This window comes from Ornithodoros turicata, chromosome 1 (assembly GCF_037126465.1).
Source record: "Ornithodoros turicata isolate Travis chromosome 1, ASM3712646v1, whole genome shotgun sequence".
Lineage (NCBI taxonomy): Eukaryota > Metazoa > Arthropoda > Arachnida > Ixodida > Argasidae > Ornithodoros > Ornithodoros turicata.
Genome location: NC_088201.1, coordinates 92,450,197 through 92,462,897, shown reverse-complemented (window position 1 = coordinate 92,462,897; position 12,701 = coordinate 92,450,197). Strand labels below are relative to the sequence as shown.

At 46.9% G+C, this 12,701-nt stretch overlaps 1 protein-coding gene across 1 annotated transcript in view; it reads right to left on the bottom strand.

Annotated features, from left to right (window-relative positions):
* Positions 1-11,727, bottom strand: part of LOC135378469 (uncharacterized) — a 75,553-nt gene extending 63,826 nt beyond the window's left edge. Inside the window, exons 1-3 of the mRNA XM_064611525.1 lie at positions 11,618-11,727; positions 10,707-10,875; positions 430-498 (exon numbers count right to left, since the gene is read on the bottom strand). Of these exons, the coding sequence (XP_064467595.1) occupies positions 430-498; positions 10,707-10,875 (238 nt within the window). The 5' untranslated portion in view covers positions 11,618-11,727. The remainder of the gene's footprint in view (positions 1-429; positions 499-10,706; positions 10,876-11,617) is intronic.
* Between the last annotated feature and the right edge of the window lie 974 nt (positions 11,728-12,701).

The following is a 12,701-nucleotide window of genomic DNA, read 5'->3' as shown; positions in this document are numbered from 1 at the left end:
CGATCGCTTTTTCCAGTTACCGGCGTCTACCTGAATACTTTTCTATGTACTCGTGAGGCAGCCTCACTGCTCATGACACCCCACATGTAAACGTATTATCAACTATCCTGCGATTTTTAAACGCGATTTAAACTTCATCTCTCATATCGCTCTGTACACAAGGATGAGTGTGCGCGCGTACCCAGGATCAGCGGCTTGGTGGGGCTGTATCGACCCCCCCACCCCCACCCCCACCCCCACACAGAACACACACACCTTGCAGGTCATGCTACGCCCAGTTCAACCTTCACTCATATAACCATATAAAGCTACATACGCGGGACGCTAGTAATATTCAATTAATTACTAGACATGCGAGAGGTATTTCGACCTCAGCACCTGCGCATGGCCAGCTTTTCCTCCAGTTTCTATACTCTTACGCAGACTTACACAATGCATCGTTGTCTCCACCAGAAAAAAGTGTCAAACTCCTAGTCGCAGGAAACGCCTTGATGTTTTCTGAAGTAAAAGGAAAGGTGCTTTAGTCCACTTCACCTACAACGAAGTCGTGCACACATTGCAGCAACAACAACTTTATTTAGAGAATATTGGGGCGATCAAGGACAAAGAAATGTGGCGCAAGTCGAGCTGATTAAGAGACCGGGAGAATACGGTTCGGAAAGTGTGGCCACAGCACCACAGTGACAGCATCTGGGAAAGGCAACTTGTCTGAAGCGGCAACGCCACTCAGCTTAAAAGCCACATGGAGTGGCATTCGATCAATTAATGTAGCATCTAGACGAGAGGAGTTTCGTGGCATGCTTATATTGTAAGGGAAGACGTACTTGGTACAGGTTTGATTATTGGAATGCCGACAACAACAACACTGATATAGATCAGCTGATCTCGCGATCAGCATCTCGGGAGCAATTGTACTGTTTTGACTACGTACATTTTGCTCAAGTTGCGATTCACTTTCATGGCTGCCCGGCATGCTGTGCACGGCTTCGCTCTCGACATACCAACCCCCTAAATGATAGCCCTAACGATAACCATAAATTTGAACTCCTCAATCAGAACCGGGTATTACATTTATGATGACAAATAGGAGGCATAGGAGGAGTGCATTATTAGAGGTTGCACGAAATTTGCCATTAGCTCATCGAATCTAATTAGTGACAGACCCTGGATTTACATTTCTCATGTCAAATTGCACTAGCTTCTCATCCAATGTAATTTTCATTTGGGTATTTCGCTACCCCCCCCCCCCCCCCCCATATTACGATTACGATTTCCCCACGATTCCCCTCGATTTAAGAATAAGGAAAATTTCGAAAAAGTTTCAGGCTAAATGAAATTAAATTATGGCAACGTTTATTCAGTTGAGTGACATTGAGTGACTCGAAACGAAATTAGTGACCAGGGTTTCGACAGGTGCTCGTTGATTGATTCAGCTCAGTTCCGGAGCGCAGAAATATTCGGGTTCATTACGGTTCACTGCATTTGGAAATACGCTTTAGTAAACGGAACAGCTCTACCACGAACATATGAAGTCAACACCCTTTTGTCATTAAGCATTGATTTATATATTGATACGATATTCATGATGAGTTGATGGCTACGCAACCGCACACGGAACGAGTAAAAATAGTAAAATGATATTTTATTAATATATAGTACGTACTTTTTGTAGTGCCCAGATCGCCGCAACTCTACAGTATAGGCGAATCAAGATCGCAAGGGAACGAAAATAAGTTTTGTACTACTAAGTTATCGAAAGACGACCCACAGCGTGTCTTCGCAGTCAATTCAAAACTGGTCTTAATCCTCGAAAAGTGCTTTACGAACAGGACAGACAGATGCACAATTTGCTGCCTTGCTGTTTGTCCATACGTATTCCGGTCACTTAGGCTAAGATCGTCGAATCGGATTCTGTACCACAGTACCACTAAAACCAGCAGTGTAAACAGATCTCTGTACCATAGCTCTTGCTAAAATGGTGGCAGTGGCGGCGATACTCTGTATAGCCTCTACCTACACCCAGATTCTCATTGTTTAGATCATGGTCATCAACGAAGACCTTTGCCGAAACAATCCCGACATGTAGCGGGGTGGGGTTCCTTATGTTTGCACACTGTCCTCCCGGAAGTGCTCGGTAATAACACTCAACCAGCAAACGACGAACGACTGTTCATGTTCTTCCTACGTTGCCTTGTCAACGAATACGCTTTCGCTGTAATAAACGATTATAGAAGCCTTGAATTATCTTCATGGACAGTCACAGCGTTGCTATAAAACCTCGAAGCTAACTCCTCGAAGTTTCATTTTTAGTTTCACTGACATTCCGTCTTGCTGCCCATAAAGCCTGTGTCGACGACATACTCGTGATCAGGGGGGTCGAATTCGCTAGGAAAGCGCATGGAGGGACACAAGGAGCGGCCGGGACCAGCGTAGCCGGCATCGCATTGCATTCTGGGATGTTCCTGTCTTCCACGTGACCGCTCACGTGATACTCCAGACAGCATGGCGCCAGCAGAGCAGACGACGCCAGCTGTAGTTATGCCACAGTTCAGATGGTAGTATTACGTTGAACGCGTGCTTGCATTTTATTTCTGTGTGTTCGAATGTTTACTGTTCCATTAGAAGACCAGTCATTGTGCAAATCGCAAAAGGAGCACCCGGGACCGGAAACATCGTGTGGCAACAGTTACTTCCAACGTATGTACGTTCCTTGGTTAAGAATGCCGTACTCAAAATACCAGTGATCAGATATGTACAACAACAGAAGATATGAAATGAATCCGCGGCAGTTGTTTGAGGTCCCAAATGAACAATTCAAGGCGACTCGAACACACACGGGCGACTAAAACAACTTACCGTGCACTTACGAACAAAACGCGTTCCCGTGACAGCTGCTTTCTGTTCAACGAGAGCCGCAGCCGGCACAGGAACACATTACCATACGTCGTTTCTACGATGGTGCTCACATTTTCATAGTAAATTACTTTCAAAAAGCAAAATCCTATGGATTGCAGCGCCGGAAACAAAGCCTTGCAAAACTGAAACTGAGGGGCTCACGTGCAAGAAAAAAAGGTAGAATTTCCTACCCAAAATTGCAGCAGGACAGTACTTCTACCATTTTGTGCCAATCCACACGAGACTTCTCCCCCGCGGGTGTAAGCGGCGGCGTCCCTTTCTCTTGCTCATCTCTCACGTTTGCTCCAAGAGAAAATGGTAGAATTTCCTACCCAATCTGGTAGAACGACAGAGTCTATTTTGTAGTTTGTTTCTACTCTGCAGATATACCCAAAAGGTAAAACTGGCTGGAGTAGAAATGTGGTTGCAATGCAGCTCTACCGAAATGGGTAGAAAATCATACCTTTTCTTCTTAGGGTGTGGTGGACACGAAGCAATGGCGATTTTGACTCGAGCGACAGTTAGAGGGTGGCTACGCTAGTCCGGCGCGAAGAGCCGCTCCTGTGTTTCCTTCCTCCATGGGAAAGCGTGACAGCAAGGGAGTTTCCATCCGTTGGTCATGGAAGGCGTTGTCTTCCGTTGGCTCTTTCACTCCTCCCTTGATATCTAAATTCACCGTACTATGTTCGTATCTAATATGTATTTGCTAAATGAGCAGTGAATATTTTCCCACTACATCACTTGGTTGTGTGCTGTCGTTCGTTCGTCACTCGACGATCAGAGCATGGAATGGCGCATGGCGGGTGGTTTCGTTTTTGCCATTTCAGACTTCCGTTGGTTCGCAGAGCAGCCTGAAGATGACGGTTAATTGCGTGTATTCATCCTTTGATTACTGTTACTTTTGCAAACGCATGCCTACATTCGTTACGATGGGTAACTATTTATTGATTTCGATGGCAAAGCATACAAACGCTACTCGCCACACGTCATAAGCGGTGAACGTGTTTATCCGGGGGGGGGGGGGGTAAAATATGGGACATTTGATATGACAACCTTTATCATGTGATACCGATAGCACTACTGAGTTCTGCAAGCATCCAAAGGGTTCGTGCGTTCTCGACACAGTGGCACGGCTTGTCTCGATCCCTTCGTTTGACGGCGTTCCCGCCATCCTATGTCTCCATCGGCCTGCGCCCCCCCCCCCCCTCTGTAGCCCACCTCAGTTTGTTATCCCCCGTGACTTCGGAGGGTTGTCAACAAACGGAGGAGTTCCGCTGTAGTTAGGAGGCGGAAATTCGTCCACTAAAGGCTGGTTCACACTGTCACGTTTACGCTTGCGTCTACGGGTTACGGGCGCTTACGGTGGGGGTTGCCATGACGACGAAAAGACGGCGCCCGCAAGATCGTTTCCGCAAGGAGTTGAAGCAACTTCAACTTTTCTCCCGCAAGCTCCGTAACCGTAAGCGCACTGGCCAATAGGATGGCAGAAAAGTTCGGATGCCGCGCAAGCGTTTTGTCACGCGCGTCTCCTTGCAAAGATGGCGGAAACATTGGATGTCTTAGAAGCTCTTATTCTGCTAGTTGAGAAGTTTCCCTGGCTATACAATAGCAAAAGAAGCGACTACAGGGATGCCACGAAAAAAGAAAACTCATGGATGACAATTAGCATAGCAGTGGGTCTCTCAGGTGATATCTTTACTCAATGAATATGTCCGAAGTAGCGAGTTGTACGTTGCACTGTCGACGATGGCGTTAAGTTAAGAACATCGTCAAGGAATGTCTGATTGTCTTCCAAAGCAGCTGGCACCGGGGTGCTCGACGCAGGATGCCATGCTACTCTGTGGCTCTATTTCACTTTTCTTCCGAAGGATGGCGCTCTAGGAGGCCGCTCCTCATTGGAGGAACGGAGCGCCGAAACGTAGTAATGTGAACGATGGAGGAACGTACCTGGCAACGAGATGGGTACTACGTAAGCGCAACCCGCAGCCCGTAAGCGCGAACGTGGCAGTGTGAACCAGCCTTAACAGTGTCCATGACCAACGTAAGGCTGCGCCCGGGCGCTCACGCTCGGGGATAGGAGCATGTCATAGGTGGCGCGCCAAGTACGTTCCTATATTAACTCTATGTTAATGATCTGGGGTGCTCCGGCTTGGTACGACATTTGGCTTGGTTTCTTCCGCCGAGCCGCCCGGTTTCGTCGGCCGAACCGTCTGCTCCGCAGGGTGAGAGTGGGGGTTGCGCTAGTGATATAACAGTTCGCTATTACGAGTTGCTTCGTTCGACTGCAAAGCATTTGCTATGCCAGTACAGAGTTCCTGGTGTGTTTCGTATTCTCTGCTGCGCGCCGAGAATGCGTGGGTGTTTTGCTTCCGTCTCCAACAACAATTCAGCATACACTTCCAATGTTTCAAATTACAAATTTCAGGAAGAAAAGATAGGAAGAAGGGGAAAAAAAATAATAACTGAGTGCAACGATCGGTTGCGCCACCTACGGAAGCAGAGATTTGAGGATTCCATTCAAGCAACATCATGCGTGCAACAGTACATTCTTTTTCTGGGATTTAAGGAAGGTAAATCTGTCAGCTGTTGTGTTCTGGCAATGCAATAGAACCTTGTGTTGTATTCAAGTGATGTCATGTATGCCTTTCTGTAGCTGCTGTGCTAATATTGTTTAGTACGTTCCTGCAGAAGATATCAATATCTTGCGTGCTATTGTTGGTATGATCTGCAGCAGCATATTGATAATGTTAATTATTCAATGACCTGAGCTAACATTTACGTTATTACTTAAAGATGGCGTTAAAGATTACGTTCTTACTGGCAGTAGCATTGCTATTACAGTACACCACCCGCTGCATGTCTAAGCTCCATGTGCAATGCATCAAACTTATTCTCAGGTGCAGGCGAGCTGGTACACAATTACAAGATCGTATAGTCATGCCTTTTCCTGCGTGCTTCAGATTTCATGTTATCCTCACATGCAGCTCATTTCGCCTGCAAAAAGGGTGGCGTCACGTTAGGGAGTAAACGGCTTGTCCCAAGGAACACTGCCTTTTGGAGTTACACCCCCAAGGGAAGTAACATGCTACTCCATTAGTGGGTGCAACCGTGACAGCCATTGCAGTGTACAGCAGCTGTACCAACACCACCAGGGTGGGGTGGGGGGTGGTCAGGCCTCTACCTGGAGATGTTGTCTTGACATCCTCCTCCGGTATGGCCCAAAGGGAGTTTCCTTAATACCGGGTAAGGTATGAACACTGTCTCCGCTTTACGAGCACAGACTGAGAAAAAATGGTTACTCCTTTAGGTACACTCCCTTTTGGAGTAAAACCCTCCAGAAGAGAGTTCCACTTCACTTCATTTCCCAGGAGTAACCACGACTCCAGTTACAGGCATCATGCTGACACTATGAAACAGATTTATGCCAGGGCCTCTGCAGCTGCCCTTTGGAGTCATCTGTGAAATTTCAGATTTCAGAATATCTGTGCATCCACTTATAAGCAACTCAGCAACTCGCTAAGCTACTCGATAATGATGGGAAAAGTTGTGCGTAAAAGAGGATGGGAATTGTTATGACAGTGTACAGAAGGTAGGGGGTTGATATCTCCATCTAAGAAATTCGGTAGTCCTACGGAACAACTCACCGAGAACATCCGAGCTTCCCTCAGTAACCTTCATTGGGAAATACTCTCGAACGCGGTAAACTCCGGGATAAGTATTCGACGGAATTAGTGTGTCAGTAGGTCACATTTCACGATGTGCTCTCACGTAACGGCGATAACTTCACCAACTGAGAGCTTTAGTGCAAAACCATGGAATATACAGCAAACATTATGCAATATATGGATGGCTGCACTGTAGTACACAAGTTTAAAACTCAAGTCACTACGAGGAGGAGGGTGATGTCACACATCACTTGTCCATTAAATTTTGGCCGGCAAGAGTCTTTCCTCTTTCCTCTAGAGGACCTCTCTAGAGAGTACCTCTTTCCAGTGATGGAATTACATGGTAAATGCAGGAAGAAAGAGGGAGTAAGCGACTGAATGGGGAAGTGGGAATGTAGTAAATGTGTGAAGTTACTCCCCCGTTACTCCTTTTTCTCTGAGAGTGTGCTGGGCAGCATGAGCAAAAGCACATTGCTTTCGATCACAGGACACGGGACATAAATGCTATACAGCGTTCTATATCATGTAATCTAACAAGGTGTTCGTGTTTGGATAGTTTAACCGTGGATTTTATCCTGCATGTACCATACTGTGTCCGATCATGCTAGACAGCAGGATGTAACTTTGCCATATACCACTTATGACTTGTGTTCTGTGATCGGAAACAATGGTATCTTTTTTTGCTACAACCGGTAAAGTAAATATTTAGAAATACTGTGTCATACCTTTAGCCACTATTAGAAATGGAAGACTGCGGGAGATATAACGGAGTCATAACGGAGAAAATGTTCTACGGTGGAATTTTTTGCAGTCTGTGCTCCACCACATAATGTACTGCAGGCCCACCACAGTATGTAACGCTCTGAATTCGGCTTTTTCTAAATAAGGAATATATATATATGTACATTTCTTGTACTTGCTTCCCCATCAGTAAAGTCAAATGTTTTCAGACAAAGGGGAGGGTACATCACTCTTGACTCTCGTTGACCTACAGTACGTGTTCTCTGTGAATGCCATTTTGAAGAGTAAGTTGCACAATACTGTTCCCACATTCTTGGCAGACAGATCGATCTGTAGACCTAGAGGCTTAGGTCCTGGTTGGTAGAAACGCTATTGATGCTTATTAAAAATTGGCGCAGTAGGTGACCAACATAACTGAATACACCAGCCGAAATTTCGTGGAGTTATACTGTTGAAGTAACATACGCTGCTGTGCTCCCCTTTGTTCCTTGTAACCTAGAAATACTAGGCCTTCGGCATCGCCAGTTTTACTTGCTGGGCATGCTGTTATTTACGTTGAGCGCTGTAGTTTCATATTTATTTCCTTGGGCAAGCAAGCCCGGGATTTGCCATTTTCATAAGGGCCTTTCAGCTCCGACAGAACATTTGTGGACAAGGAAACATTTGCACTCTGTATTCTGCTACGAAGTGCACCGTACACGGCAGAGTCACCCATTTCTCCCAAGGTTATTACGTTTGTGACAAAGTGCATATATCTTTGTCATTGACTAATTTGGCGGCAAAGTTGCTTGAGTGGCAGTTGGCAGTGGCAGTTGAGAAATTTGGGTATGGGAAGAGCTTCCTGGTTGAACATGTGGAGTACACAGTATAATAATTGGAGGTTTATGTCACGAGACAACTAAGCGAGTACGTGGAGGTCACGTTTATCGCGACATTGTGGCTGGCTATGAGGACAATTTCAAGGACTCTACTAGATTGTCAAAAGGGGTGGAGGGGGGATGTCGAGATAGGATTACCATTGTTCACTACACGCGAATGTGCATCGTCACGACTGCAGCAAACAAGAACAAAAAGCATGAAAGCGTGAGTGTATGTAGGTGAGATATGTACAGTGCTGGACAAAAGTTCACGCTCCGGCACATTCCTTCCTCAGGATGACGCATTAGCAGCGAATGTGACTGTACAGACTGTGGCCAGGTACACAGTCACCTGTTTGCAGGTCCGTATACGATACCATTGCTTGCTAGCTTGCCACTCTGAGGGAGGAATGCGCCGGATCGTGTTCCGTGAACTTTTGTCCGGCACTGTACGATCTATAAAAACTGAACTTTCCCGCATAGCACGCTGCGCTCCAATCAGCGACACGAATTATACGACTACTGTTTCCGATTCGAAGAGGAAGGGGGTATGCGTTTTGTGCCAATTTGGATATATAAAAATTGCCACGAAAAGACGTATGTTCTCTTCTCACTTCGAATCAGAAGCGATAACCTTATCATTCGTTGCACTGATTAGCATAGGTTGAGAAGTTGCCCGTCCGTTAATAACGGAGTTCTTCAACCTGAAATGTAACTCGCAGTTACAGAGTTACTTAAAAAAAGAACGAGTTACGTCCAAGTTACTTCGGACACAAAATAGCACTACACAGGTGCAGCGCGCGGAAGCAGTTCAGTTAGACCTTGAATTGCCTGCGGAGGAGTGCAACACGCATATATCGTTTTCGTTTATGTTTAACAATTCGAACGCTTTGCATCTTACTCCATTCCCTGTGGGCGCACAATGGTTCAGCTTCATTTCGATAGCAGCGGTTCTTAGTTCCTGAACATTATACTGTCATTAATTGAATATCACGTTCTGTGGCAGAAAATGCCATGGAAGAACCGGAGAAAAAGCAGGAAAATAAGTGGACGTCAGTGAAAAGCCAAGTAACTTGGAAGTTACCTGAAAAAGAAACGAGTTCCTCTGAAAGTTACCACGGCGCAAAAGCGCCGAGTGCGTTACCAAAGAAAGCAAGTTAGTTACAGTAACGAGTTACTTGTAAGGAGAGTTACCTCGAACTCTGCTGATTAGCGCACAACGTGCTATGCGTGGAAGTTCTGTTTTTCATCAGATCAGTGAAGATTTCCAGAAGACTGTGCAATATGTGTATGCAGAAGTTACGAGGCGTGTAACGTTTGCTCAACATTTTGTTTCTGTTGTGTTGATAACCGTTTGATGCTGGACGCGTGATGATGCAGTGGTACTGCTCTAAACGGGTCTAAGTCGGGTCTAATATTTTAATTCCACTCTTGACAGCTAGCACAGCCGGGTCACCTCCCGCTTCGATGTGGAAGGCCACTTGGCCAGGATGGCATGTCCCTCCCATATACGCTGAACAATCGTTAGTATGACACCCGCAATCTGGCACTCGCCATGTAAATCCATCTCCTTAGTATATCAATCTGCTTATCAGACTACGACCGAGATTGTCACGAGTAGGGCAGAACACATGTACTTGTGTTTTGTTCCTCCCCCAATCTCAGGGCCACTAAAGGTTTCCGGTTGCCAGCACGCAACTGATGGTGCTTTGTCCATTCAGAAAACTTTCTCCAAATGGACATTCGTAACAGACTTTCCGAGAAAAATCACAACCTTCGTTTGGGGGTTTCTTCTGCGTAGCAGTATGTCCGGAGGGCGCATTACTCGTTCGCATGACAATTCGCTTTGTGACCAAAATCCACGGGAACGGCGTTGGTCACATTAATGAGGGTTCACTACGCGTAAATATGATTTGCTTGTGTCAGTACTCCGCGAAAAGCTGGAGCGCGACCATCCCCTCGACGAAACCGCCTTAGCTGACGCAGCCGAACGCCCTATCACAGTTAGACAACAGAGTGTCTTAATAGTCACCGTGAAGCTACCAAGCCTACAAATAGCATCACTCAGAGGGTTGGACGCAATAGACACGATACTTCGGAAGCCATGTTATAGACGACGTACTAACACTCACTAGCATTTTAACTGCCCTTTGGATGTTTCATTGGGCGCGAAGAACACTCTGCTGTGCACTGGTATACTGCTTCAAGCACGCCCCTCTTTGTGCTATCCCCAGGTCTCTACTAATGCCACTCGTAGCTAACACTGTTCATTGATACTAACATTTTGTATTCTAAAGCAGTAGGGCATGTGCTACATCAATCCACGCCGATGAACGAGTCCTATCTTCATTTTCATTAGGATCAGTGAGATATCGCCTGTTCCATCGTATCCCTTGAAGTGGGAATGAAAAGGAGTTGCGCAGCGACAAGTGCGATACACACGCACACAACAAGAAAAACTGCACAAGCACAAGTTAAGGATAAGCTCAGGACAACGCCACAGCTCCTAACGCTTGACACATGCCCTTGAACTATGATTTCAAAGTACCTTTCGGGTGAAGTGTGGCCAAAACGAAGATGCAGAGTGCGCAGATGCAGATGACTATCATCATCATGGTAGCGAGCAGGCACACTTCCATTTTGCGTCGGTTCGGATTCTCCAAGACCAGATCTTCGAACGCGCTTTGCACGGATGACATTTCTGATGCGTCACCCATCTGAAAGTAGAGTCAGTCACATTGAATCGAAAGGCTTATTTCCCATTGTCCCATTGTAATGGTACATGAAATGCAGTATGACCAATACGGGCGGATTTAAGGGTCTGTCATGGGGGGGGGGGGGCGGTCTTAAGGAAATTTCGTGCTTTGTGGCGCAGCATCGTCCAGGAGATAGGGTTTTTACATAGGCAACACGGCCGTATGGGGGCTGTCGCCCCCCCCCCCCCCCTAAGTCCGCCACTGGACCAATACAACCGGCAGCTTACAGAGTATAACAAGTCCCCAAGCAGACAACGCTCCCGAAACCGAACACATGCAGTAGAATAACTGGGTGAGTTGGCAAATCTTACTGCTATCAAGGTTCGATGGCGATCGACAGCAACGCAGTGTCATGATAGAATTGCGAGGAAGAAAAGTGCACTACAATCCCTCGTCGGTGACGACGACTAGAACACTAGGTAGGTGACCGAACACGAAGTACACATATCAGTGTCAACAAATCTGGGAGGCATCACGACCTGTGGTCTAACGTTTGTGGGTTAATTTGGCACACCAGGAACACAAACAAATGCATGTCAGCATTTAGTGTCCCTTGTGGACAAACGCAACTGGTATCATGTTGCGTTCTTCCGAGTAAAATATCAGAATAAATGATAGCAAAGAATAGCAGTATGCATAATGACTGGTCGTTGCATGGGATGTACATGGTAAAAGGATGGCAAAGGAACAGGAAAGGAAGTACCTTGATGGTCGATGCTGGTCCACCGCCCCTCAGAGAATGACACAATGGCGGCGACTACTGCAGGTTCTGCTCGTGGTAATTCTGCTCGAGCACAGCGAGCGCATGGGTGACTGCGAGCTTGTTTCACGCGATAGTGAAATCTAAAGTTATGATAACCGCTAAATATTGAAATCCACTTAAGCACCATCAGCAGAAACAACATCAGTATATTTTTCAGTGCAGCTATCGGCAAATAGCTCTTAAAAGACTGTGGCGGCTATTTCCTGCTGGGATTCAAAAACCGCGACACCGATTAAAGAAGAAAAGGAAGACGACGCGAATCCTTCCACTTGGGGCACCACATTGGCAGTATACATGTTCCGTGCTTCCGATCGCATGACGTTTCGTCAGTCGTGACGTTGCCCACCTACGTGAGGCCGGCAACGGCAAGCCCATTCACCATCACCGCCACCATTGCATGACGTTAGTTACCATGTCGCATGAAACAAACACACACCAGAAACAACAACAACTGTATTACTTGATGACTGGGGAGTTTCATCGCCGGGGGCGATGCACTACCCCACTGCTGGCGGTGATGCGGGGAATGAAATATCCCCTCCACAATAAGGATCGAAGCCCTGTGGTGTCCAGAAGGGTGAAGAGAGCCTTGAGGGCAGAGCGTTGGTGAGCTGGATGTGGCCCGGGACCAAGCAAATTTGTGAGAGAGGGGGCTGGAGTCCAGCTCGTTGAGGGATCCGGAGACTACAGTTCGGGAAAGTTGGTAGTGGGGGCAATGCAGAAGGATGTGCTCTAGATCTTCAACAGCACCGCGGTGACTGGAATGGGGAGAGGCAACTTGTCTCAAGCAGTAGCGCCACTGTGCTGTGAAGGTCACATCGAGGCGCATTCGACGAACTAATGTGGCATCTTGACGAGAGATATGTGCAGGCATGCGGAAAGCGAGCGCTGGATCAACTCTGCTCAGCATTGCGGGTGGGGGTGGGGTGGGGGTGGGGGTGGGGGGGTAGCAGTGGTCCACAGTATTTTTTTACGCCCTTCCCGGTGAGAAAAGGGTGTACTAGGGGGGGACACCCGAATTACA